The 26,796-nt window shown below is 62.4% G+C and overlaps 4 protein-coding genes across 5 annotated transcripts; 2 read left to right on the forward strand and 2 right to left on the reverse strand.

Annotated features, from left to right (window-relative positions):
- Window positions 1–2,845: 2,845 nt before the first annotated feature.
- Window positions 2,846–8,371, forward strand: CELA3B (chymotrypsin like elastase 3B). The gene is made up of 8 exons (XM_064397000.1): window positions 2,846–2,888; window positions 2,966–3,042; window positions 3,379–3,476; window positions 4,823–4,957; window positions 5,033–5,169; window positions 7,033–7,178; window positions 7,255–7,407; window positions 8,287–8,371. The coding sequence occupies exons 1-8, from the start codon at window positions 2,846–2,848 to the stop codon at window positions 8,302–8,304; spliced, it is 807 nt and encodes a 268-aa protein (XP_064253070.1). The 3' UTR covers window positions 8,305–8,371.
- Window positions 8,372–10,518: 2,147 nt separating this feature from the next.
- Window positions 10,519–14,274, forward strand: TMEM269 (transmembrane protein 269). Of its 2 annotated transcripts, XM_064397023.1 has the most exons (7): window positions 10,519–10,769; window positions 11,613–11,654; window positions 12,017–12,164; window positions 13,445–13,542; window positions 13,632–13,775; window positions 13,846–14,046; window positions 14,127–14,274. In XM_064397023.1, the coding sequence occupies exons 1-7, from the start codon at window positions 10,745–10,747 to the stop codon at window positions 14,234–14,236; spliced, it is 768 nt and encodes a 255-aa protein (XP_064253093.1). In that variant the 5' UTR covers window positions 10,519–10,744; the 3' UTR covers window positions 14,237–14,274. The 2 variants fall into 2 exon arrangements, with proteins under 2 accessions (XP_064253093.1, XP_064253092.1); XM_064397022.1 differs by lacking the exon at window positions 11,613–11,654 and having other exon boundaries at window positions 10,534–10,769.
- An 820-nt stretch (window positions 14,275–15,094) lies between these two features.
- SVBP (small vasohibin binding protein) lies at window positions 15,095–16,232 on the reverse strand. Its single transcript, XM_064397024.1, has 3 exons — window positions 16,142–16,232; window positions 15,355–15,476; window positions 15,095–15,281 (listed from the first exon to the last, which is right to left on the reverse strand). Exons 2-3 carry the CDS (start codon window positions 15,472–15,474, stop codon window positions 15,195–15,197), a joined length of 207 nt encoding a protein of 68 aa, XP_064253094.1. The 5' UTR covers window positions 15,475–15,476; window positions 16,142–16,232; the 3' UTR covers window positions 15,095–15,194.
- A 1,538-nt stretch (window positions 16,233–17,770) lies between these two features.
- On the reverse strand, window positions 17,771–24,903 carry LOC135285002 (E3 ubiquitin-protein ligase TRIM62). Its single transcript, XM_064396901.1, has 6 exons — window positions 24,717–24,903; window positions 22,258–22,673; window positions 20,339–20,434; window positions 19,018–19,274; window positions 18,829–18,944; window positions 17,771–18,481 (listed from the first exon to the last, which is right to left on the reverse strand). The coding sequence occupies exons 2-6, from the start codon at window positions 22,663–22,665 to the stop codon at window positions 17,931–17,933; spliced, it is 1,428 nt and encodes a 475-aa protein (XP_064252971.1). The 5' UTR covers window positions 22,666–22,673; window positions 24,717–24,903; the 3' UTR covers window positions 17,771–17,930.
- Between the last annotated feature and the right edge of the window lie 1,893 nt (window positions 24,904–26,796).

The raw sequence follows: 26,796 nt of genomic DNA on the forward strand, positions 1-26,796 counted from the left end.
GGACACGGGGGGGGCGGCGGGGACACGGCGGGACAGCGCCGGGAACGGGCGCGGGGACACGGGGACAGCCCCGGGAACTTGTGCAGGGACACCGGGACAGCGCCGGGGACGGGCACTGGGACACTGGGACACCCCTGGAACTTGTGCAGGGACACCGGGACACCCTGGGGACTGGCACTGGGACACGGGGACAGCCCCGGGAACTGGCACGGGGACACAGGGACAGCCCTGGGAACTTGTGCAGGGACACGGGGACAGTCCCGAAACGGGCACTGGGACACTGGGACACCCCCAAGAATGGTCACTGGGACACTGGGACACTTTCGGGAACTTGTGCAGGGACACTGGGACACCCCCCGGGGAACTGGCACTGGGACACAGGGACACCCCTGGGAACTTGTGCAGGGAGATGGGGACAGCCCCGGGAACTGGCACTGGGACACGGGGACAGCCCCGGGAACGGGCACTGGGACACAGGGACACCCCGGGAACTTGTGCAGGGACACGAGGACACACCCGGGAACGGGCACTGGGACACTGGGACACTCTCGGGAACTTGTACAGGGACACGGGGACACCCCCGGGAACGGGCACTGGGACACGTGGGACACCCCTGGGAGCTTCTACAGGGACACGAGGGGACACGGGGAGACATCCCCGGGAGCATTTGAAGAGACACGAGGGGACACGGGGAACTCGGAGGGGCCCAGGGACACCGTGGGACAGCTCTGGGGTCTTGCACTGGGACGCAGGGGACACCCCTGGGAACTCTCGCAGGGACAGCAGGGGGACACAGGGGGACACCCGGGGGTGCCGGGACACCTTGGGACACCCCGGGGAACTTACACTGGGGTACGGGGTATGGGGGACAGCCCTGGGAACTTTTGCAGGGACACAGGGGACAACTCTGAGAACTTAAACTGGGGCACGGGTGTGTGGGGACACTTGGGGACACCCCTGGGGACTTCCAGGAGGGCATGAGGGTGTGTGGGGACATGGGGGGACACGGGTGGGCACCTCTGGAAACCTGTTCGGGGACACGTGGGGGCATGGGGACACCGTGGGACGCTCCTGGGAACTTCTCCTGGGACCTGGAGGTGCACGGGGACACCATGGGGCGGCTGTGGGAATCTGCACAGGGACACGCACAGGGACACGGGGCTGAGTGGCGACACCGTGGGACACTCCCGGGAACTCTACGGGAACACAAGTGCGGGGGGAGAACGGGGATGCACCTCCGGGAACTTTTATGGGGACAAGGGGTGCGTGGGGACACCCCATGGGACTTTTACAGGGACATGGGGTGCAGGACATCATGGAGCACCTGTAGGAACATTTATGGGGACACGGGGTGTGTGGGGACACGGGAGCCACCTCTGGACAGCTGCAGGGTGACACGGGGTGCGTGGGGACACTGTGGAGCACCTTCAGGAACTGTTGTGGGGACATGGGACAAAATGGGGGTCACCCCTGGGAACTTTTATATGGACGTGGGAGGGCGTGGGGACACCTTGGGACACCCCTGGGAACTTTAATGGGGACACAGGGGTCACCCCTGGGAACCTCTACAGGGTCATGGGGGTGCGTGGGGACGCTGGAGGGGCATGGGGAGCTCCTGTGGGAACTTCCAGGAGGTTCTGGAGTGCGTGGGGACCCCACAGCCCCCCGGGCACGTGAGGAAGTTTGGGAGCAATGGGGGTACCAGGGGTGGGGGGCTATAGGGACACTGAGGTTTACAGGGTCTGTGGGGGGCACCAGGGACATGAAGTGATATCGGGGGGCAATAGGGGCACAGGAGGGCTGTCGGGGCACAGGACAGTAGAGAGGATATATGGGGAACACAGAAACATGGCAGGCATAGGGGGGCTCTGGGGGCACAGGGGTTTTAAGGGTTTGGGGTGATTGTAAGGGCTGTGGGGTGTGGGAGGGGGGTGTGTATGAGGGCCGGGGGGGCAGAGTGGGCTACCAGGGGCATATGGGGGGCACAGGGACCAGGGGCTCTGGGAGGGGGTGCCTAGGGGGCCATAGGGGCTGTATGGGAACATGGGGGGACACAAGGCTGGCTGGGGGGCTGTGGGGGCAGTAGAGGTGATCGGGGGGCTCTGTGGCACAGGGGGTCTGGGAGGAGGGATCTGTGGGGCCATGTGGGGGCTATAGGGGCCATATGGGGACACCAGGGCCATGGGGACCATGGAGGGCACCTGGGGTGGCTGTAGGGGCTCTGGGGTCCGGGAGGGGAGGGTGTGGGGGGCACCGAGCCCATGAGGGCTGCAGGGGCCATGTGGGCACACAAAGGCACAGGGAACAGGGCGAGTTGTAGGGGTTTGGGGGCTCCAGGGCCCAGGGGTGGCGAGGGGTGTGTGAGGGCAGAGGGGCCCGAGGGGGCACCAGGGGCACAGGGAGTGTGGGCACCAGGGGGCACGGGGTGGTCGTGGTGGCTGAGGGTACAGGGGAGTCACGGGGGCTCTGGGAGGCACGGAGGTGACTGTGGGGCACACAGAGAGATTTGGGGACTCTGGGGGGGTCATGGGGGCTAAGGGGGGCACGGGGGCAGTTAGAGGGACTGTGTGGGGCACTGAGGGACCAGAGGGCCTGGGGTGCACATGGGGCACTCTGGGGGTACACAGGGGGTGCGGGGGCAGTAGCAGCAGCAGGGACAGGGGGTTTGGGATCCGTAGGGTCCCCAGTGGCCGGGTGCCAGTGCCACGTCCCCCCAAGGCCAAGGTTAATGTTTAACCCCCGCCAAGACCCAGCTGGGCACCGGGTGCCCGTTCCCAGCGGTGCCCTTGGGGGCTCCAGCGGCGATTTAAGGCCGGCGGGTGCCCGGGACAGCCACACTCGAGCCATGGCTGCCATGCTGAGCCTTGTCCTGCTGCTGGTGGCCGGCGGTGAGGTGTCCCCTGAGCCCCCCCGTGTCCCCCGGCTCGGGCGGGTGCCCGGTGGGTGACGGTGCCGTGTCGTGCAGGGGTTCGCGCCGCGGTGCTGCCCGACTCCAGGGTGGTCAATGGGCAGGATGCGGAGCCCTACAGCTGGCCCTGGCAGGTGAGGGGACACGGGGACACGGGGACACGGGGACACGGGGACAGGGGGACACGGGGACAGGGGGACAGGGGCACGGGGACAGGGGGACACGGGGACACGGGGACACGGGGACAGGGGGACACGGGGACACGGGGACGGGGGACACGGGGACACGGGGACACGGGGACAGGGGGACACGGGGACACGGGGACGGGGGACACGGGGACACGGGGACAGGGGGACACGGGGACAGGGCGACACGGGGACAGGGGGACAGGGGCACGGGGACAGGAGGACACGGGGACAGGGGGACAGGGGGACAGGGGGACAGTGGCAGCCAGCGGTGTCTCCCCGCAGATCTCGCTGCAGTACGAGCGGGACGGCACCTTCCGCCACACCTGCGGGGGCACCTTGATCGCGGCCAACTGGGTGATGACGGCCGCGCACTGCATCTCGTGAGGCACCGGGGCTGCGGGACGGGGCTGCGGGGTGGGAGAGGGAATGGGGCTGCAGGGATGGGATGGGGAATGGGGCTGCAGGGATGGGATAGGGAATGGGGCTGCGGGATGGGGAATGTAGGATGGGATAGGGAATGGGGGCTGCGGGATGGGGCTGTAGGGATGGGATAGGAAATGAGGGCTGCGGGATGGGGGCTGCGGGACGGGATAGGGAATGGGGCTGTGGGATGGGGCTGTGGGACGGGGCTGCGGGATGAGGGCTGTGGGATGGGGTAGGGAATGAGGCTGCGGGGTGGGATAGGAATGGGGGTTTCGGGGTGGGGCTGTGCAGATGGGGGCTGTGGGATAGGATAGAGAATGGGTCTGCGGGATGGGTCTGTGGGATGGGGATTGTGGGATGGGACAGAGAATGGGGCTGCAGGGATGAGGCTGCAGGGATGGGATGGGGAATGGGGGCTGCGGGATGCAGGCTGCGGGATGGGGGCTGGCAGGCAGGCAGGAGTGTAGAGGGCTGCATGGAAAAGACGCAGGGTGCAGAGATGGGTGTTGGGGTGCAGAAGTGGGTGTTGGATACGGGGGTGGGTGCAGGGTGCAGCGATGGTGCAGGAAGGGTGCAGAAGGGCACCAGAGTGCAGGGAGGGGTGCATGGAGGGGTGCAGAGCGCAGGGGTCAGTGCAGGAGGGGTGCAGGGAAGGGTGCAGGTTGGAGACATGAGTGTAGTGGGAGTTTGGGGTGAAGGGACTGCAGAAGGCTGCAGGAGTGGATGTGGGGTGCAGGGATGGGTGCAGGAGGGGATGTGGGGTGCAGGGATGGGTGCAGGAGGGGATGTGGGGCACAAGAGTGCTGCAGTGTAGGGATGGGTGCATGGAGAGGGTTAATGGGGGTACAGCGGGGTTCTGGGTGCAGTGGGGTGCAGCAGCAGGGGTGCAGTGGGGTGCAGGGAGGGGTCCTGAGTGCAAGACGGGGTTCTGAGAGCAGGGAGGGCATTCCCGGTGCGGGGAGGTGTTGTCACATGCAGGAGTGCATGGATGGGGCGAGAAGTGCAAAGTGGGTGCAGGGAAGGGGCTCGCAGGGCAGGGAGGTGAATTGGGGCACAGGGTGGGTGCGGAGAGGTGCAGGGTGGGGGTTCAGGGTGCAGGGCGGGGGGTTTGGTGCAGGAAGGGTGCAGAGGAGATGGGGTTCAGGGTGCAGAGAGGTGAGTTTGGGTGCAGATTTGGTGCATGGAGTGGGGCAGGGTGGGGAATTAGGGTGCAGGGCAGAGCGTTTGGGTGCGTGCAAGTGTCCCGGGTGCAGGAGGGATGCCGAGGGGGGGCCGCAAGCTCTGAGCCCGCTTTTCCTGGCAGCAAATCCCGCACGTACCAGGTGGTGCTGGGCGAGTACGACAGGAGCACCGGGGAGGGCCCCGAGCAGACCATCCCCGTGAGCTCCGACGACATCTTCGTGCACCCCAAGTGGCTCAGCTTCTGCGCGGCCTGCGGGTGAGCGGGGTCCCCGGGGGGCTGGGGGCGCCGCGCCGCCCCGGCCGCCCCTGTGACCCGTGTCCCTGCGCGCAGCAATGACATCGCCCTGATGAAGCTGCAGCGGCCGGCCGTGCTCTCGGCCGAGGTGCAGGTGGGGCGGCTGCCGCCCGCCGGCTCCGTGCTGCCCAACGGGTACCCCTGCGTGCTCAGCGGCTGGGGGCTGCTCACCAGTGCGTCCGGGGGGGGCACGGCCGGGAGGGGTGGGGAGGGATGGAGGGAGGGATGGAGGGAGGGATGGATGGAGGAATGGATGGAGGGAGGGATGGAGGAATGGATGGGGAAATGGATGGGAAGATGGAGGGAAGCATGGGGGGATGGACAGAGGGATGGATGGGGAAATGGATGGGAAGATGGAGGGAAGGATGGAGGGATGGAGGGATGGACGGAGGGATGGATGAATGGAGGGATGGATGGAGAAATGGATGGGGAAATGGATGGGAAGATGGAGGGAAGGATGGAGGGATGGACGGAGGGATGGATGAATGGAGGGATGGATGGAGAAATGGATGGGGAAATGGATGGGAAGATGGAGGGAGGGATGGGGGATGTATGGGGAATGGCTGGGGGGATGGAGAGAGGGGATGAGGGATTGGTTGGACATAGGGATTGATAGATGGGGGATGGATGGGATGAGGAGATGGAGGGAGGGATGGTCGGGGAGATGGTTGAAGGGATGGCAGGATGGGGAGGTAAGGGACGGTCAGGTGGAGGGATAGAGGAACAGATGGGGAGATGAATGGGGAGGTGGAGGGAGGGTTTGAGGGATGGATGGAAGATGGATGGATGGATGGATGGATGGATGGATGGATGGATGGGCGGGCCCATGGATGGATGGATGGATGATGGATGGATGGATGGATGGATGGATGGATGGATGGATGGATGGATGGATGATGGATGGATGGGCCCATGGATGGATGGATGGATGGATGGATGATGGATGGATGGAGGGATGGATGGATGGATGGATGGAAGATGGATGGATGGAGGGATGGATGGATGGATGGATGGATGGATGGATGATGGATGGATGGATGGATGGATGAGGGATGGATGGATGGATGGATGATGGATGGATGGATGGATGATGGATGGATGGATGGATGGATGGATGGATGATGGATGGATGGATGGATGGATGGATGATGGATGGATGGAGGGATGGATGGATGGATGGATGGGTGGGTGGATGGATGGATGGATGGATGGATGGATGGATGGATGGATGGATGATGGATGGATGGAGGGATGGATGGATGGATGGATAGATGGAGGGATGGATGGATGGATAGATGGATGGACCCATGGATGAATGGATGGATGATGGATGGATGGATGGATGATGGATGGATGGATGGATGGATGGATGGATGGATGGATGATGGATGGATGGAGGGATGGATGGATGGATAGATGGATGGACCCATGGATGAATGGATGGATGATGGATGGATGGATGGATGATGGATGGATGGATGGGTGGATGGATGGATGATGGATGATGGATGGATGATGGATGGATGGATGGATGGATGGATGGATGGATGGATGGATGGATGATGGATGGATGGAGGGATGGATGGATGGATGGGTGGGTGGATGGATGGATGGATGGATGGATGGATGGATGGATGGATGATGGATGGATGGATGATGGATGGATGGATGGATGGATGGATGGATGGATGATGGATGGATGGAGGGATGGATGGATGGATGGATGATGGATGGATGATGGATGGACCCATGGATGAATGGATGGATGATGGATGGATGGATGGATGATGGATGGAGGGATGGATGGATGATGGATGGATGATGGATGGATGGATGGATGGATGGATGGATGGATGATGGATGGATGGATGATGGATGGATGGATGGATGGATGGATAGGTGGATGGATGGATGATGGATGGATGATGGATGGGTGGATGGATGGATGATGGATGGATGGATGGATGGATGGATGGATGGATGGATGGATGATGGATGGATGGCCATGGGCACACCCTGGGTCTCTGACCCCACAGCTGGGGGGTCGCTGCCGGACCGGCTGCAGCAGGCAGAGCTGCCCGTGGTGGACTATGAGCACTGCACCCAGCCCGACTGGTGGGGGGCCCTGGCCATCCGCCGCACCATGATCTGTGCCGGCGGCGCCGAGAAGTCCGGATGCAATGTGGGTACTGCTCTGGGGGGAGGGGGCACATCCCGGGCCCGCTGTGGTGCTGACCCTGCCTCATCCCACACCTCAGGGCGACTCTGGGGGACCCCTGAACTGCCAGGCTGAGGATGGCACCTGGGAGGTCCACGGCATCGCCAGCTTCGTGTCAGCCCTGGGCTGCAACGCCGCCAAGAAACCCACGGTGTTCACCCGCGTGTCCGCCTTCGAGGACTGGATTGAAGAGGTGGGCACAGGCTGCCAGGGGGCAAGGAAGGGGATCCTGGGTGGTCAGGGTGCCAGAGAATTGGGATATCATGGTGTCAGGATGCCAGGGAACTTGGGTACCATGGTGCTGGGGAATTGGGATGCCATATCAGGGTGCTGGGTGCCAGGGCAATGGGGTACCAGGGCTCTGGGCTGCTGGGGTACCAGGGCACCAGGGGGAAAAGGGGCCAGGCTGCTGGGCTGCCATGGTGCCAGGGTATTGGTGTACCAGATTGTTGGGTGCAGAGTGTTGGGGTGCTCTGATGCTGGGGTAGCAGAGAATGGGACTGTCAGGGTGCCATGGTGCTGGGGTACCAGCTGTCAGTGCCACAGTGCCAAGGTAAAAGTGCTCTGGGATGCTGGGATGCTGGAGTGCCAGGGTACCAGGCTGCTGGGTGCCAGGGCAGCGGGATGCCAAAGTGCCAGGGCACAGATGTGCCACAGCACTGGGGTGCTTGGGTATTGTGGAGCTGAGGAAAAAGTGCTCTGGATTGCTGGGATGCCAGGACAATGGGGGCCAGGGGGTGGGGAGTCAGGGCACCATGGCACCAGGTCTCTGGGGTGCCAGGTTGCTGGGCTGCCACGACAAAGGTTTGCCAGAGCTCTGGGGTGATGGGGTACCAGGGTGCTGTGTTCTGGGGTCCCGGGGAATTGGGGTGTCGGGGCAATGGGGTACCAGGGCTCTGGGTTGTCATGGTGCTGGGGCACTGAGCTGCTGGGCACTCGTGTGCCAGGCTGCTGGGGTGTTGGGATGCCATAGTGCTGAAGTGATGGGTGCCAGGCTGTTGGGTTACTAGAGCGTTGGGGTGTCAGGGTGTTGGGGTACTGTCCTCCTGTCTTAGAAGCTTCTCCCTTCCAGACCATTAAAAACAACTGAGCATGGCAGCGTCCTTGTCATCGACACCCCGCAGCCTGGCATCAGGCAAATAAACCACAACTGCTGGCACCAGTGTGTCCTTGTGGTCCTTGTGCTGGGGAGGGGTCTGGGGGCACCAGGGGCTGCACCATCACCAGCAGACAGTACTGGGAGGACCCCAGTGTGCCCAGTGTCATGGGGATGGGCACCCAGAGACACTCAGACACGACAGGGATAGACACTGAGAGGTGCCCAGATGCCATGGAGATGGCACCCTCAGACACCCAGATCCCACCGGGATGAGCACCTGGGTGCCACAGGGATGGGTACCCTCAGACACCCTGGTGACACAGCACCACGCACCCCGAAGCACCCAGTGCCATGGGCGTGGGCACCTGCTGCCAAAGGCACCCCGAGACACCTCCGGGTGCCCTGAGGACACCGGCACTGCCCCAGTGCCACGGTGACGGGCACCCAGTGACACCAGGGGGCTGTGCCCCCCGGGGCTGCGGGACAGCCCCCTCGGGGTGCCCCAGGGCTGGACGCCCGTGGCCGTGGCCCTCCTGGCCTGGCCGTCGCTTCGCAACCGCCGGCACCGGCGCGTGACCAGCGAACAAAGAGCCCTTTCACCGGCGCCCCCGCTGTCACCAGCACCCTGGGACCCCCCAAGGGGCACCCCAGGGACCTCCTCCCACCCTGGGACCCCGCAACCTCGGGCCCTGCAGCACCCCCCAATTCCCGCCAGGATCTGGGTGGAAAATTCCAGCCCCAGGGCTGTATAAGTTTTATGGGCTCCTTGTCACCGTGTCCTCGGGGACCTTTGCTCTCCCGGTGGTGGCCCCGGCGTCGCCTGGCCCGGCAGCCCCTCGCTATCGCCGGCCCTTTGCTCCAGGGGAGGGGGAGGCCGAGCTCCCCCAGCTCGTGACACCCTTGCACAAGTTGGGGCCGCCTGGCACAGGCCCAGGGTGGCGGAAAAGGGGACCCGGCCCAGCGCAGGGGTGAGGGTGGGGGGCACCAGCCCTACCCCCCATGCCATGGGTGTGAGTTGTTGGTGGGATGGCACCGGGCGGTGACACCTTTGGGAGCAAGCACCCTGTGGTGGCAGTGGGGTGCAGGGACAGGTGTGGCAGTGCCAGGGGGCTGGTGTGGATGCTGTGAGTGCCATGGTGCTACAAGCATGGCACAAATACAGGTGGTACACACCTGGCAGAGGTCCTGTGAGAGAGGGGTGGGTGCTGTGAGTGTGGAGTGGGTGCTGTGAATGTGGAGTGGGTGCTGTGAGAGAGGGGTGGGTGCTGTGAGCCTGGCATGGGTGCTGTGAGTGTGGAGTGGGTGCTGTGAGAGAGGGGTGGGTGCTGTGAGCCTGGCATGGGTGCTGTGAGTGTGGGGTGGGTGCTGTGAGCCTGGCATGAGTGCTGTGAGTGTGGAGTGGGTGCTGTGAGTGTGGGGTGGGTGCTGTAAGGGTGGGATGGGTGCTGTGAGGGTGGGATGGGTGCTGTGAGCCTGGCATGGGTGCTGTGAACCTGGCGTGGGTGCTGTGAGTGTGGAGTGGGTGCTGTGAGTGAGGGGTGGGTGCTGTGAGCCTGGCATGGGCACTACAAAGCACGGTGTGAGTACTGTGAGCCTGGCAGGGGTGTTGTGAGCAGGATATGGGTGCTGTGAGCCTGGCACGGATGGTGCAATCCTGGGATGGGCTCTGAGAGCCTGGCATGTGCTCCATGAGTGCGGGATGGGTGCTGGAGTGTGGGATGGGTGCTGGCGGTGTGGGATGGGTGCCATGAGCTGGGCGTGGGCGGTGTGAGCCTGCCGAAGGGGCTCCAAAGCTGGCAAAGGTGCTGTGAGCATGGCACGGGGGGTCCACACCTGGAGAAGGTGGGGAGTGAGCCTGGAGTCGGTGCAGTGGCACTGACCCGGGTGCCAGCAGAGTGACAAGGGAGCTGCGAGCCCGTGCAGGTGTTATCAGTGGGACACCCGTGCTGTGAGTGTGATACAGGTGCTATCAGTGAGCCATGGGTGCTGCTGTGGGCACCGTGGGTGCTGCGAGCTGGCACCAGCGCTGCGGCTGGGCACGGGTGCTGCGAGCCTGGCACGGGTGCTGCGAGCCTGGCACCCGCGCTGCAGGCTTGGCACAGGCACTGCAAGGCTGGCACCGGTGCTGTGAGCCTGGCGTGGGCACTGGGAGGCTGGCAGGGGCGCTGGGAGGCTGGCAGGGGCACCGCGAGCCTGGCATGGCCCCCCGGCCCCCCGGGGCAGCTCCTCCCTCGCCGGTGGTGCCAGGCGGCTGCGAACCCCCCGTGTCCGTGTCCGTGGCCTCTGGCCGGACCCACCCCCGCCGGGTGACTCAGCCCGAGAGGCTTTTCCTTATATAACGCGGCACCGCGCGGAGCCCCACGGAGCGGCCCCTGCCTCAGTTTCCCCTCGCCGGGGCGTCACTGTCACTGCTGCCACAGCCGCCGCTGCCATGTGGATGGTGTCACCGCCGGTCGGTAAGTGTCACCTGGATGATACTCGGCCCCTTCGCGAGGTGTCCCCCATCCCTAAAAATCATCATTTGGCGGGGGTTAGTAGAAAAATTAGGGTTATCAGGGCAGAAAACTGTAAAATACATGCATTGCCCCCAAAAATAGGTTAACTTTGCATTTGCTGTGGCTGAACCCCTTTTCCCTGTGCCTTGGGGGGGTGAGACAGCCCTGGGGGCACAACCCCCTCCTCACGCACCTGGCAAGAACCAAAACCACCTTGCTTTCCCCCCAAAGTAGTGATAAGAGCAGCGGGAGCTGCGCAGGGCTGAGGAATTCCCTCCCATCCCGGCGCTTGGATTTTAGGGCGAGGAGCTCCAGGCACGGGCGAGCTCGGGAGCCCCGGCTGTGCCCGGGTGACGCTCGCAGGTGCCGGGATCCGGTGCTGCGACAGCTCCGGAACATTCCGGGGGCCCCGATCCTGCCTGGCGCTGGGAAGGGACGGCAAATCCCGACAATTTTAACTTTCCAAAGTCCCAAACTCACCCCAAACTGAGGGATAAAGGTGGGGAGCAGCACCCAGCGCGGCCTCAGGCCCCCCAAAAGCCCCGGTCGGCTCCGGCAGGAGCAGGAGCGGGGCTCAGGGGGGATTTTCCCGGCTCAGCCCGTGCCGGCGGCTCCGGGCGCGGTGTCCAAAGGTCGCTCCCGGCTCGGAGCCGCCGACCCCCGGCACCTCGGCTCTCCCGCGCCTCTTCCTGCTTCTCCCACCTGGGGAGCTGTTCTGGTGGCATTCCGGCGATGGAGCGCCTCGGGGGGGCTCTGAGGGGGCTCGGGGGGTTTGTCTTGCTCTGACGTGCTGTTTTCTTTCAGATGAAGGATCTGCCTGGCTTTGGGACACGGCAAAGGCGGGGGGCAAAGGACAGGACCCTTAAATTCTTTCCCTAAAGCTTAGCCCGATAGGTATATAAGATCCATAGAGCTTAAACCGGGGTTGGCTTTTAGTCTAAGCTTGGGTTTGGCTTAATTTTTCTTTGTTTTATTATATTTTACGGTTCTTTTATTCGTTTCTTTGCTTTTTTTTTTGGCCTCTTTTATTCCATTTTTTGGCCGCCGGTGGGGAGCTCAGCAGCAGAGCTTGCACAAATCAATCCCCTGCTGCTTCCTAAACAGATTTTGGGGGATTTTGGTTTGAGGAGGGGGAACCCCTGCACCAACCTGCTATGTTTTGGGGGGGCTGCAGCCCCTCCCTGGTTGGAACACGCTGGGGGTTGTAGGTATTTTCCAGTCCACCAAGAAGCTGGTGCTGAGCGAGCAAGCGGGACGGGGCCGGGCGCTGGAATTCCTCAGGAAAAACGCGGCCAACGGGCTCTCCGTGGCCAACCTCCTGGCCGGGCTCTCCTCCATCCTCTGCAGCGTCAACAGGTGGGGGAAACCGGGAAAAACGGGCTGAAAAATGGGGCTGGGGAGCGGGGGTCACCCTGGCTGGGCTCTGCCTGTGGCCAAGGTGGTGGGCAGGCTCCCCTCCTGCCTCTGCAGCTTCAATGGGTGGGGAAAAAACAGGGGAAATGGGATAAAAAGAGAGGAAATGGGATAAAAAGAGGGAAAATGGGATAAAAAGAGAGGAAAATGGGATAAAAAGAAGGAAAATGGGATAAAAAGAGAGGAAATGTGGTGGAAAAGGTGCACAGAATTTGGGGTCACCCTGGTTTTTCTGGAAAAAGGGGGAAATGGGAGGGCAAAGATGATAGACAAGTGTGGTTTGCTGGAAGAAGGGGGAAAGCGGGGGAGGAAAGATGGAAATAGGGTGAAAAATGGGCTCTCCTCCATCCTCTGCAGCGTAAACAGGTGGGGGAAACCGGGAAAAATGGGCTGAAAAACGGGGCTGGGGAGCGGGGGTCACCCTGGCAGGCTCTCCTCCTTCCTCTGCAGCTTCAATGGGTGGGGAAAAAACAGGGGAAATGGGATAAAAAGAGAGGAAATGTGGTGTAAAAGGTGCACAGAATTTGGGGTCACCCTGTTTTTTCTGGAAAAAGGGGGAAATGGGAGGGCAAAGATGATAGAAAAGTGTGGTTTGCTGGGAAAAGGGGGAAAGTGGGGGAGGAAAGATGGAAATAGGGTGAAAATTGGGTAGAAAAGTGAGGGACGCCGTGGTTTGGCTCTCTCCATGGTCAAAGGCTCCTCACCTTTGACCTCTGCAGCATCAGTAGATGAGGGATGAAAATGGAGGAAATGGGCTGAAAAGGGGTGAAAAAGAGGGTTGAGAAGTGGTCGTCACCTCAGTTTTTCTGTAAAATGGGGGAAATGTGATGAAAAAGGAGGAAATAGGCTGAAAAATGTGTAAATGTGGTGAAAAAGAGTTGGGAAGTGGGGGTCACCTTGGGTCTGCTCTCTCCATTGCCAACCTCTGAGGTCAGGCTGTCTTCCATCCATAATAAGTGGGCAAGGCGGAAAAGGGGAAATGGGGAAAAAAAAAAGAAAATAAAAGAAAAAGCAGGTTGTAAATTGGGGATCACCCTGCTTTTGCTGGAAAAAAAAGGGGAAATAGGGCAAAGAGGATGAAAAGTGGAGACCACCCCAGTTTCACTCTCTCTGTGGCCAACCTGGTGGCTGGGCTCACCTCACCCTCAACAGATGGGGCTAAACAAGGGAGAAACGGGGTGAAAAAGAGGGGACCAGGGGCTGAGAGTGGGGTTTGCCCCCAGGCAATACCAGTACTCCTGCTGGCTGCTGCTCCTGGGCTTCCTGCTGGACCTGGCCGACGGGGCCGTGGCCCGGCAGCTCGACGCCTGCTCGGCACTGGGTGAGTGCGTCCCCCCGGCCCCGGGTGACCCCAGGGGCGTCCCCTGTGCCCGGGGCCCACCCGGCACCTGCCCCTCGCTGCCCCCGCAGGTGCCAAGCTGGATGACTTTGCCGATTTCACCACGTTCGGGCTGGGCACGGCGCTGCTGCTGCAGCCCCAGGGCGTGCTGGGGGGGCTGCTGAGCCTCGCCTACGTGCTGGCCGTCTTCGCCCGCCTCTGCTTCTTCTCCAGCGGTGAGATGAGCCCCTGGGGGTGGGGGGCTCGGGGTTCCAGCCCCCGCATTGAGCTCCTGACACCCCGCAGGGATCCCCTTCACCTACCGAGGGCTGCCCTGCCCCTACGCCGCGGCGCTGCTGGCCAGCACCTTCCTGCTCACCGGGGGACACGTGGCCCTGCTGCGCGCCGCCGCCGCCGCCATGGTCCTGTTCATGGCCGACTGCGGCTTCTACCCCCACGACAGGGTGCTGGAGTCACAGCTCTGGAAGAAACTGGTTTATGCTGGAGGTAAGGACGGGGATGGCCCTCTGGGGGTGGTGGTGCAGCGGGAGGGAGAGCAGATCCCCAAGGATTCTCCCGCTCCCTAGGGGTGGTGGCTGTCCTGCTGGCACCGACGGCGGTGGCTGCGGTTTATTGCCTGGCCTGGGCCACGTCCTACATCGTCTTCCCCTTCGCCCTCTGGAGCTGCAAGGCCTGAGCCCTCCCTAGAGCCTAGTAAAGCCTTCCTCATCCTCATCCTCCTCGTCCTTGCTTCGGGTGCTGCTTGCTCCCTTCATCTTCCCACTGAATCCGAGGGCAGAAGGAGCCTGCTGAGGTAAAACAAGAGACAGGCTCCACTGCAGGGAAGGCCCAAAATCCCTGTCCTTTTTGGGGGATTGAGGGAACCTCCTGCTCCCACACCAACAGCAGAGACCCCAACACCTGGGGAACAGGAAATGTGGAGTTCCTCCTGACGAGAGACCCCAAACCCTTCTCTGCACAGGAAAGTGGAGTTTAGGGATCACTCACACTGCCCAGGGGGAATTCATTGCAAAGGGAGCTTCACACTCCAAAAGCAAGGAAAGCCCTCCCTGGCTGGGAGGAGGAAGATGCTGACCAAACTTCCAGAGGGTTTCCGACACGGGAATCTCTGGGAACAGTTTGGAATTTACCACTCAATCCGTGGCTGCAGGGAAACACCCTCCCAAACGTGGTTTATTTTCACCCCCAGTGCAACACTGCCAGGTCAGGGCAAGGGGGGAGCAGGACTTGCTCCAAAGGCTCTGGAAAGCTCCGGCCAGCGGCGGCCGCAGCACAGAGGGTGTGGGTGGAGGAAGGAAGCCAAGGTCAAACCTGGCGCTGCAGAAACACTCGGCATCCCCGGGGAGGCTCCGGCGGCAGGAGCAGCTGCGGGATGCGGCTCCTGCGGCTCCCCCGGGACAAAGCCCGGCTCCGGGAGGGCCGGACCCTTCCCGCGGCTGGGAACGGCGGGGCGGGGCGCGGCCCGAGCGGCACCCGGCGCTGCAGCTGCTCTGGCCTCCCCCGCACTCACACCCGCAGCCAGCAGGAGCCGGGAGACCGAGAACCAGCACAGATTTATTGATACAAAAAGGGCGATCTGCTAATAAATACCGGGGGCTTAGAAAAGGGGGGGAGGGCAGAGGCCGGGCTGGCTGTCATTCCCCGGATCCCTGCATCTGCTTGCAGAAGGAGTCGAACTGCTGCTGCTCCAGCTCCGTCATCACGCGGTTCAGGGCGTAGATCTGGGGTGGGGAAAGGGCGGATGGCACAGGGGGCTCGGCCGGGGCCGCGTCCCTTCCCCTTCCCCGCTCCCACCTCCGCCCGCTGCCGCTGCTTCAGCTCCTGCTGCGCCGACCTCTGCTTGGCCTTCTCCAGGCGAGCCGCCGCCTCCCGCGGCTTCGGCCGCTCCTTCCGCGCCCCCGCGCCCGCATCCATGGCTGCGACCGAGCCGGGGGGGTCACCGGGACCCCCAGCCTCCCACACGGGCCCCCGGGACACCCCGGCACCGGGGCTCGCAGGGGTGTCCCGACGGCAGCCTCACAGGGACCCCCCATGGGTGCAACCCTCACAGGAGACCCCCAGTGCATCCTAAGCCTCACAGGACACCCCCAAGCCCCTCTCCTCCCACCCCGAGCCTCTCAGGCGCTGTCACACCCCACAGGAGCCCCCCCAAGGCTTCTCCCCGTCACCCCCATTCCCCACAGCCCCATCTCCTCACACCCCGCCCGCTATGGCTCCCAGAGCCCCCCCACCCTCACAGCCCCCCCCAAGCCCCTCTCCATCCTCACAGCCCCCTGCACCCCATTGCCCACAGATGTCACTGAAGCCCCCCAGGCCCCTCACAAACCGCAACCCGCCCAAACCCCCCACCCTCAGTGCCCCACAAGGCGCCCCCCAAGCCCCAGAGCCTCCCCCAAACCCACGGCCAGCCCAGTCCCGCCACCGCCACCCTCAGCGCCCACCAAGGCCCTTCCCAGGCCCACAGGAACGCCTCAGCCCCGGGGCTCCCTCAGCCCCCTCCAAGGCCCCGCTGCCCCCTGACTGCCGCAGCCGAGCCCCTGAGGCCCCTCTCTCCCCCGGTGCCCCCCGCGTTCCCCGGTACCGGAGGGGCCGTGCCCGGGCCAAGATGGCAGCGCACCCCTTCCGCCTTTCGGCGCTCGACTGCCCGTCCTGCGCGCACGCGCGGAGCGCGCGGGCTGCCACAGCGCCGCCTGGCGGCGGGTGCGGGACCTGCTCCCAGTGCCAACCCCAGTGCCCCCAGTCCCGTACTGGTGTGTGCCACCCCTACAGAGCACCCCCAGTGCCGTACTGGTGTGTGCCACCCCTACAGAGCACCCCCAGTGCCGTACTGGTGTGTGCCACCCCCCGCAGTGCCCCCAGTCCCGTACTGGTGTGTGCCACACCCACACAGCACCCCCAGTCCCGTACTGGTGTGTGCCACCCCCCCGCAGTGCCCCCAGTCCCGTACTGGTGTGTGCCACCCCTACAGAGCACCCCCTGTCCTGTACTGGTGTGTGCCACCCCCCACAGTGCCCCCAGTCCTGTACTGGTGTGTGCCACCCCCTAGAGACATCCCCTGTCCTGTACTGGTGTGTGCCACCCCTACAGAGCACCCCCAGTCCCGTACTGGTGTGTGCCACCCCCCACAGTGCCCCCTGTCCTGTACTGGTGTGTGCCACCCCCCGCAGTGCCCCCAGTCCCGTACTGGTGTGTGCCAACCCCTACAGAGCACCCCCAGTGCCCCCAGTCCTGTACTGGTGTGTGCCCCCAGTCCCATACTGGTGTGTGCCAGCACCCCCACACAGCCCACCCTCACATGTCCCCCCCTCCCCAACGCCCCTACAGCCAGCCCCACAGAGCACAGACACCCCCGTGTGCAGCCCCCTCCCCACACCCCAGACCCTCTGTGCAGCCCACCCTGCCCAGCCCCTGCTGGCTCCAGCACAGGCAGTGTCCCCACACTGGCACACAGAGCCTGCCCGGGCTGGCACAGCACCTACAGCATGGCACAGCAGGGCACGGGGCTGTGTGTGTGGCACACGTGCCACAGGGCATGTCCCAGGGCATGGTGAGCCCTGGCAGGGTGTGACACCCATGGCAGCACCCCCGGCACGGTGACAGACCCCTGCCCTGGCACAGAGTCACAAACCAAGGTACAGTGCCCCCAGCACAGCGTGGCACCCCTGCCATGGTGACAGACCCCTGCCATGGCACAGACCAGGGCACAATGCCCCAGCACAGTGTGGCACCCCCAGCATAGTGAGTGACAGACCCCTGCCCTGGCACAGAGTCACAAACCAAGGTACAGTGCCCCCAGCACAGCGTGGCACCCCTGCCATGGCACAGACCAGGGTACACTGCCCCCAGAACAGCCTGGCACCCCTGGCACAGTGACAGACCCCTGCCATGGCACAATGCCCCCAGCACAGCGTGGCACCCCTGGCACAGTGACAGACCCCTGCCATGGCACAGACCAGGGTACACTGCCCCCAGAACAGCCTGGCACCCCCAGCACGGTGACACAGCCCTGCCATGGCACACTGCCCCCAGCACAGCGTGGCACCCCTGGCACAGTGCACAGACCCCTGCCATGGCACAGTGTCACAAACCAAGGTGCAATGCCCCCAGCACAGTGTGGCACCCCTGGCACAGTGCCAGACCCCTGCCATGGCACCCCACGGTGCCCCCAGCCCACTCCCCCCACCCCCGGGGCTCTCCACCACCCAGCCCCTTCTCTCCAAATCCTTTATTGCCGTATCCCAGCCCCCCAGCGGGATTCCCTGGAAGCACAGGAGCCAGAGGAGCGGGCGGGATGCCAGATCCTGCCCAGCCCCGGGAGCAGTTCCTGAGGGGCGAAACACCCGTCAGGGCCGGGGGCGCCCCAAGCCCCCCTAGATACGGACGGTGTTGATCCGCAGCGGCTGCACGTTCTTCCCGTTGGCGTGGCTCTGCCCGGGACTAAAATACGAGCACAGCTTCCCGGGAAACCTCTCCCGGAAGGTGTAGAGCCAGGACATGTCGTCGGCGTTGTAGAAGATGAGGAGGCCCTTGTCGTAGTCCAGGAAGACGCCCACCTTCTCCAGCTTGCCCTTGACGTTGAGCCGCGTCCAGGGCTCGGTGCAGGCGCTGTACTGGTTGCCGTCGTGCATGACGATGCAGTAGAAGCCGCGGCTGGGCTGGATCTGGATGCTGCCCTTGCGGGTCACGGCCTCGTGGGCCAGGCCGATCATCCACTGGGTTTTTTCGGACACCACCACCTCCCAGTAGTGCACGCCGGCGCCGAAGGCCTCGGCGCCCAGCACCGACACCTCCACGTCGAAGCGCCGCGGCGAGTCCTGCAGCGGCTGCGGGTGCAGGTTGCCGTAGGCCACGATGGTGCAGTCGTCCGACAGGATGAGGCGGTGGTGGGCAGTGCCGGGGTCCAGCGTCAGCGCCGCTGGCACTGCCATGGCAGGGACCAGGGTTAGTGCAGCCCTGGAGCCAGCCCGGGTGCTTTGTCCCACCAGGGTGACAACGGGCACGGGGGGAAGGTCACCGGGGTGGTCCTGTCCCCATCCTTCACCGGGGTCCTCATGCTCATCTCTTGGTCCCTGTCCCTCACTGGTGTGTCCCTGCTCCTCATCACTGATGTCCCAGACCCTTGGTGGCAATGTCCCCATCCCTTGTCATTCACATCCCGTTCCCTCCCAGGTGATGTCCCCTTCCCCATCCCTCACTGGGGTGCTCCTGTCCCCGGTGACCTCCCCACCCATCCCTTGCCACTCCACTCCCCCACCCCTGCGCCCTCACCAGGATGGATGTCCTGGAAGAGGGATTTCCAGATGGTGTACTGCAGCGGGCCCATGTACTTGGAGGTGGGGAAGTCCTCATAGGTCAGGTTGGTCTCGTGGATCTTCCCCTTCAGCCTGCAGAGAAGAACACACGGTGGGGACGCAGGGGTGACACCAGGCACCCCGCCATCCCCGTGTCACCACCCACCTCTCGGAGAGGGACGCCACGCCGGCCAGGAAGGCGTGTTTATCCGCCTCGGCCAGGCGCTCCTGCAGGATCTGGGTGCCCTCCTGGACCTTGCGCAGCTGCTGGCTGTAGCGCTGGATCTTGTGCTCGATGTCGCTGAGCGTGCGCGCCGTGTCGGCCTCCAGCTCCTCCAGCATGGCCTTCTGCCGCTCCCGCAGCAGCCGGTGCAGCCGCTCAAACGCCTCCCCGATGGTGGCCCGCAGGCTCTTGGCTGAGGACTTGGGGTGCAACGGGGGGTTAGGAGCACCCAGAGCTCTGCTGGTCAGCCCAGGAGGTCCTTAATCCCCAAATAAAGATCTAGGAGGGCGTCAGAGCGGGGAATTCTGGGGGGCTGCAGGGGTGGATTTGAGCGTGCACCCGTGAAAAATGGACTAAAAGGATCCTAGAAGAACCAGCCAAAGAGCTTTCCAAAGAAGCTTAGGAGAACCTCTCCAAAAAAGCCTAAAGGAACCCTAGGAGAACCTCCCCAATACCTAAAAGCACCCTAAAAAAACCTCCCAAAGAACGTTCCTAAGAACGCCCCAAGAACCCTAAAGTAACCCCAAAAGAACCTAAAACAACTTCCCAAAAATCCTAAAAAAGCACCTTAAGGAATCTCCCCAAAAAAACCGAAAAGAACCCTAAAAGAACCTTTCATAGAACCTTAAAACAATCTCCAAAAGAACCCTGAGAAAGCCTCACAAAAATTTTGTAGAGTTCTTAAAGAATTCTTAAAGAATTAGAGATCTTTTAAGATCCCTATAAAGAGATCTTTTTAAGAGATCCCTTTAAAGACATCTTTTAAGAACCCTAAAACCCCTAAAACCCTCTAATAAACTGTAAAATCCCTCAAATTATGCCTTAAAACCCCCCCAAAAAAAACCAAGAAACCAAAACTAAAAAAAAAAAAACCAAAAACAAAAAAAAACCAAACCAAACCCTAAAACCTAAAAAACCCCACCTCACTTGCTGGTGGGAACAGGGAGAAAATTGAACCTCACTAGGCACTGAACCCCTGAGTGAGGAGATAATTAATTAAATTAATTAAAAAGATAAATCAAAGCACCACTGCAGGAAATTACAGAGGGATGAGCAGCCCCATTGGGGTACCACAGAAGGAAAAAATGGGGCAAATCCATGAAACTGCACAGTTTGGAGTGTTTGGAAGTTCCAAAAGCAGGCTGGCGAGGGTCAGGGTTGGGGTGTCATCAGGGTGGCAATGACCCCAATCCTGCTTTGGGGCTGTGAAGGGCTGGGGGGAAATGGGGGTCCCCAGGGGTGGCAGTGGTGCCCTCACACGTACCTTGGTCTCAGCCAGCTGCTTCTTGAGGAGCTGCAGGGCTTCCGTGTGGCCACGCTCGCTCTCCTGCAGCCCCTGGAGCTGCTCCTTCAGCTCCCGCTGGGGACAGGTGGGAAAAGGTGAAAGAGGTGATCTGGGGAAAAAGGGATCCCACAGGGAGCGTTCCCACCCAGAAAACCACGGGGCTGTGGGATGGCCAGGCCATGGCTGGCCCTGTGGAATGAGGGTCCTGCCTGGGGTGGGGTAACAGCTCCTGGGTTAGAGGGTCCTGCTTGGGGGCAGCTCAGCCATGGGGGGATCTGAGGGTTCCCAAGGAGTCCCAGTGGTGATGGAGAAGGGGGACCCCAGGGGGACAGGGCAGAAATGTGGATGGATGGATGGATGGATGATGGATGGATGGATGGATGGATGGGTGGATGGGTGGATGGGTGGATGGATGGGTGGATGGGTGGATGGATGGATGGATGATGGATGGATGGATGGATGGATGGATGGATGGATGGATGGATGGATGGATGGATGGATGGGTGGATGGGTGGATGGGTGGATGGGTGGATGGGTGGATGGATGGATGGATGGATGATGGATGGATGGATGGATGGATGGGTGGATGGGTGGATGGGTGGGTGGATGGGTGGATGGGTGGAGGGAGGGATGGAGGGAGGGATGGAGGGAGGGATGGAGGGATGGATGATGGATGGAGGATGGATGGATGATGGATGGATGGATGATGGATGGATGGATGGGTGGATGGGTGGATGGGTGGATGGGTGGATGGGTGGATGGATGGATGGATGGATGGATGGATGATGGATGGATGGATGGATGGGTGGATGGGTGGGTGGATGGGTGGATGGGTGGAGGGAGGGATGGAGGGAGGGATGGAGGGAGGGATGGAGGGAGGGATGGAGGGATGGATGATGGATGGAGGATGGATGGATGATGGATGGATGGATGATGGATGGATGGATGGGTGGATGGGTGGATGGAGGGATGGGTGGATGGGTGGATGGATGGATGGGTGGATGGAGGGATGGAGGGATGGATGGATGGATGGGTGGATGGGTGGATGGATGGGTGGAGGGATGGGTGGAGGGATGGATGGAGGGATGGATGGAGGGATGGATGGAGGGATGGATGGATGGATGGATGGGTGGATGGATGGAGGGATGGCCCCAACGCAGACCAAAGGGCTGTGTGGACAGACAGACTGGAGGAAGGCATGGAGCTGACCCCAGTGAGGACAGGAGGGGTGAGTGACAGACAGACAGACAGAAGGGAGCCATGGCACTGACTCCAGTAGGGAAAAGAAAGGATACAGGGAAATACAGGGTTCAGGGACACGTGGGCAGGAGGAAGTCACAGGACTGACCCCCATGGAGACAGGAGGGGTGCACAGACAGACAGATTGATGGGGAAAGGCATGGGACTGACCCCCACAAGAAAAGAAGAGGTGCTGGGACACAGGGAGAGACAGGAAAATGGCACAGGGATGACCCCCACAGGGACAGAAGGGCTGCAGGGACTGACAGACCAGAGGAACTGACCCCTCTGAACCTCCATGGGGACAGGAGGGGTGCAGGGACAGAGAGAATAACAGGATGCAGGCACAGGGCTGACCCTGAGAAAGAAAAGGAGTACAGGGACAGATGGACTGGAAGAAGCTACAGGACTGACCCCAAAGGTGAGAGATGGGGTGCAGGGACAGACAGACATAAAAAAGGAAGGCATGGGACTGATGCTGAGAGGGAAAAGAAGGTGCAGGGATAGACAGATGGGAGGAAGCCACAACACTGACGGCCATGGGCTCAGGACGGGTGCAGGGACAAAAGGGAAGGGCACTACCAGGGAAGTGAGAGAGACCAGGCAGATACAGCAGCCCTGAGGAGCCACCCGGGGCAGGGAATCCCACAGGGACCCACCTGCAGCTCCTCAAAGGCGTCGTCCACGTTGGTGACCTGGTGCTGCTCGTGCACGGCCGGCTCGTCGCAGAAGAAGCAGACCACGGCGCGGTCGGTGAGGCAGAAGAGCTTCACCTTCTCGTGGTCCTTGCAGGGGAAGGGGCTGCGCTGGGCGCCCAGGATGGCGTCCAGGGGGAAGGCGCTGTAGCGCTCCACGATGTTGGCCAGCTTGAGGCTGGGGGCCAGCGTGGGCTCGGGGAAGGTGCGGCGGCACTCGGGGCAGTCGCGGGTGCCCTGCGGCTCCTGGCGCACCCAGTGCTCCGTGATGCAGCGGCGGCAGAAGTAGTGCTCGCAGCCCAGCCCCACCGGGTCCTGGTAGATGCTCAGGCAGATGGAGCACAGCAGCTCGTCCTTGAGGCTGCACGCCATGGCTGGGGCTGCGGAGAGGGGCACGGGGTCAGGGGGGCTGGGGAGAGGGGCATGGGGAGCTGGGGAGAGGGGTATGGGGCCAGGGGGGCTGGGGAGAGGGGCATGGGGTCAGGGGGGCTGGGGAGAGGGGCACGGGGTCACGGGGGCTGGGGAGAGGGGCACGGGGTCACGGGGGCTGGGGAGAGGGGTATGGGGAGCTAGGGAGAGGGGCATGGGGTCAGGGGAGAGGGGTATGGGGTCAGGGGGACTGGGGAGAGGGGCACGGGTCAGGGGGGCTGGGGAGAGGGGCAGGGGGTCAGGGGGGGCTGGGGAGAAGGGCACAGGGTATGGGTGGCTGGGGTGAGGGGTATGGGGGCTGGGGAGAGTGGCACAGAGTCAGGGGTGCTGGGGAGAAGGGCAGGTGGTCAGGGGGACTGGGGAGAGGGGCACAGGGTTGAGGGGGGCTGGGTGAAAGGGGGATTGTGAGGAGGGACATCATGGGGGACAGGGTGAATGGGGAGCTGAGTGTGAATAGGGGGCTTTGGGTGGAGAAGAATGAGGGAGCCTGTGAGGGTAAAAGGGGTGCTTGGGATAGAAGCAGTCGTGGGGCAGGTTGTGGGGGACAGGGTGAGTGAAGGCCTTGGATTGATGGGGAGCGGGTGAATGAGAGGGGCTGAGGTGGGAAGACAAAAGGGATGGGGGAGGTTGAAGGTGGAGAGGGTGAGTGGAGGCCTTGGGATGAAGGTGAGAGGGTGAACGGGAGCTTGGGAGGGAAGGTGGGGAGGGTGAGCAGAGGGCTCGGGGTGGGAAGAGGCTGAGGGGAAAGCTGCAGGGGGAGAGGGTTGGGGTGGGGGGAAGTTAAGGGTGAGAGGGGGCTTGGGGTGGGGGCTTAAGGGGGTGAATGGGGGATTGACAGGGGAGGGGGTGAATGGGGGGACTTGGGGTGGGGAGGAATGGGAGAGTAGGATGATAATAAGGGGGATGGGGTCAGTGGGAATGGGGGAGTGCAGGGTTTGTAATGGGGGGCAAGGTGGGGGTTGGGATGCAATGGGGGCTGGAGGGGCTGCAGAGGGGGAAATGGGAGTGTCAGGAGACAATGAGGGGCTGGAGGATTTACAAAGAGGGGGAACGGGGTGGGTCAGGATGCAATTGGGGGTGCTCAGAGGGTTGCACTGTGAGGAATGGCAGGATCAAGCCACAACAGGGGGATGGGGGGCTACAGTGGGGGACCAAGCTGCAATAGGGTTGCAGTGCAAGACAGGGGAACTGGGGTCAGGATACAATGGGGGGACTGGAGGGGTTGCATTAGGAGGATCAGGATGCAGTGGGGGGAATGGGAGCATCAGGATGCAGTGGGGCAGATTTGGGATAGAGGTGATCAGAGCAACACTGGGAGGGGACACAATGGGGCTGCAACAGGAGCGAGGCTGGGGGTGAATCAGGTACAGAGCACACCGGCTGGTCTGACAGGGGAACCTGGGGCTACCAGGGGTGTTGGGGAGGGGGGCTCAGGCTGCATCAGGGGTCCTGGCTGAGGCTGAGGGGCGGGGGGCAGGGATGGGGCTGAACGAGGGGCACAGGGGTGGGTGGGGCTGAGGTTCGATTTGGGGTCCGGGGCTGAGGCTGGATGTGGGGAAGTCAGGATTGAGGCTGGATTTGGGTCGGTCGGGTTCAGGCCGGATTTGGGGGCCGTGCGTGAGGCTGGATTTGGGGGACTCGGGACTGGGGCTGGATTTGGGGGGCTCGGTGCCGGGGCTGGATTTGGAGGGCTCGGGGCTGGGGCTGGATTTGGGGGGCTCGGTGCCGGGGCTGGATTTGGGGGGCTCGGGGCTGGGGCTGGATTTGGGGGGCTCGGTGCCGGGGCTGGATTTGGGGGGCTCGGGGCTGGGGCTGGATTTGGGGGGCTCGGTGCCGGGGCTGGATTTGGGGGGCTCGGTGCCGGGGCTGCACCGGAGCCCCCCCGTTCGAGCCGCCCCCCGCTCGCGGCCGACCCGGGTTCGAGACCGGTCCCCGCCAACCCCCGTCCGATGCCGCCCCGCGCCTCCCTCAGCCGCCGGCGCTGGTGCCCTCACCCAGCCGCTGCCCGGTGCCGCTGTGGTGCCGTGCCCTGGTGCCGGTGTCGGTGGGATCGCGGTGCCGGTGGGATCGCGGTCCCGCCGCCGCCTCAAGAGCGGCCCCGCCGCGCCGGGCCGGGGGTGGGCGAGCAGGAGGGGGCGCGGCCGCGCGGCACTTCCTGCCCGCCCCCCCCCGCGCCCACAGTGGGCCCGCCCCCACCCCATTGTCCCCAGCGCGGCGCGGCCTCACCGGCGCGTACCATCGCCGCCCGCGGGGGGGCGCTTAAAGGGGCCACGGCTCGGCAGCCGTATCCCGTCCGTCTGTCCGGACTGCCGGGCACTGACCCTTCCCCATCCTGACCTTAGGCCCTTTCCTATCCCTGTCTGTCCCTCCGTCCATCCCTTTCTCCTCCACCCAGCCATCTCCCTGTCCAGCCCTTGATCCATCCATTTGTCCATCTGTTGTCCCTCTATCTGATTTTTCCATCCATGCTTCCACCTACCTCTTGGTCCCCTGTCCAACCTTCTTCCCTTCCGGACCTTAATCTTTCTGTCCATTCATTCGTCTGTCCAGTCCCTCTCTCCACCCATCTGTCCATTCCCCCATCTCTCTGTCCATCCCTCTTGTCTAATCACACATGACTCCCATTGTGCATCCCTCCATCCATTCCTCCCTCCCGCCGACCCTCCATCCATCCCTCGAGATCTCCTTGTTACCCTGTCCACCCATCTCCCCATCCAGTCCTTAAAACCTTCATCCATCCATTTGTCCATCCCCCTGGACTCTCATCTCTTCATCCTCCCATCCATCCATCCATCCATCCATCCATCCATCCATCCATCCATCCATCCATCCAACCCTTGCTCTCCCATCCACCCGTTTCTCTTGTCCAGCCCTTAATCCCTCTGTCTCTCCATTTGATTATCCATCCTATCTTTCCTTCCGTGCCCCTGTACTCCCACCCCTCTATCCCTCTCTTCCTCCCAGTGTTCTGCACCCACCAGTGACCAGAGCCAGGTGACCCCACAGCTGACACTGACAAAACTATTGCTGAGAGAACACCGCTTTCCCCCCAAATGTACTGATTTAGCCAAAAATCACAGAGGGGAGTTTTGGGTGGCAGACATCTACTGTGTCATCGCCGTGCTTGGCCATGGTGGCACCAGTCAGGACCAGTCGGGACCAGTTGGGCACCACTGCCTGCCCCATAACGAGGTTTCTACCCCCTGGGATCCCCAGGGATCCTTCACTCCCCCCTTGAGGGACCCGAGACACAAAGGAGGAACCCTGGGGTCCCAGTAAGGGGGGCTGGAGGATGGAGGGGGCAGCGGGGAAGGGAACACAGTTCCTGAGGGAAAGTTGAGCTGCATATTTGGGAAGAGGCGTGACTGTCTGGCCAAGAGCCAACAGGAACAAACTCTGCTTGGCTTTCACCGCTGGATCACCCCCCTCCCACTGCTGGCACCCCCTTTCCTCCCCCCAAACACAGGTACACCCCTTCTCCCGGTTATCCCCATCCCCTTCCAGGGAATAACCATCCGCTCTGCTCCTCTTCCTGCTAGGCCCCAAAAGCTTGGAAACAGCTAAAAAAATATAACAAACCCACATGGTCTTGTTTTTTTTCCTGCTTGTTTTCCTGCTTTAGGAATTCAGGTCATGTCTCCCCTCTGGGACCCTCTGGGGACTGAGGAACAGCTGGAATGGTATCAAATAACCACGGAAAGAAGGAAAAATCCTTTTTTCACCCCAGATTCAGATTCAGGGCTAGGGGATCCCATCGCATGCAGTTGATGGGTTATTTAATTGTATCCTAAGCATTAGGCTGAAATTTCCAGGAATTTGGGGCAATGGAGAGCATCATCCCACCAGAGCACGTGGCACTCAGCCAGCCCTGCCAACACTCATCCTGGCGGATCATTGGGCAACGAAGGGAAACCACAGGGTGGTTTGGGCAAACAGGGAAATTAATCCCAGTTAATTAGTAAATTGGCTTTGTTACCTCCTGGTAAACCCCGTGTGAGCCGGGGGGGGCTCCACCGTGCCTTGATTCCCAATCTTTTTATGGGATCCACAGCCCTTCCCTGCTGCGGTTCCAGC

The sequence above is a fragment of the Passer domesticus genome, chromosome 22 (assembly GCF_036417665.1).
Source record: "Passer domesticus isolate bPasDom1 chromosome 22, bPasDom1.hap1, whole genome shotgun sequence".
Lineage (NCBI taxonomy): Eukaryota > Metazoa > Chordata > Aves > Passeriformes > Passeridae > Passer > Passer domesticus.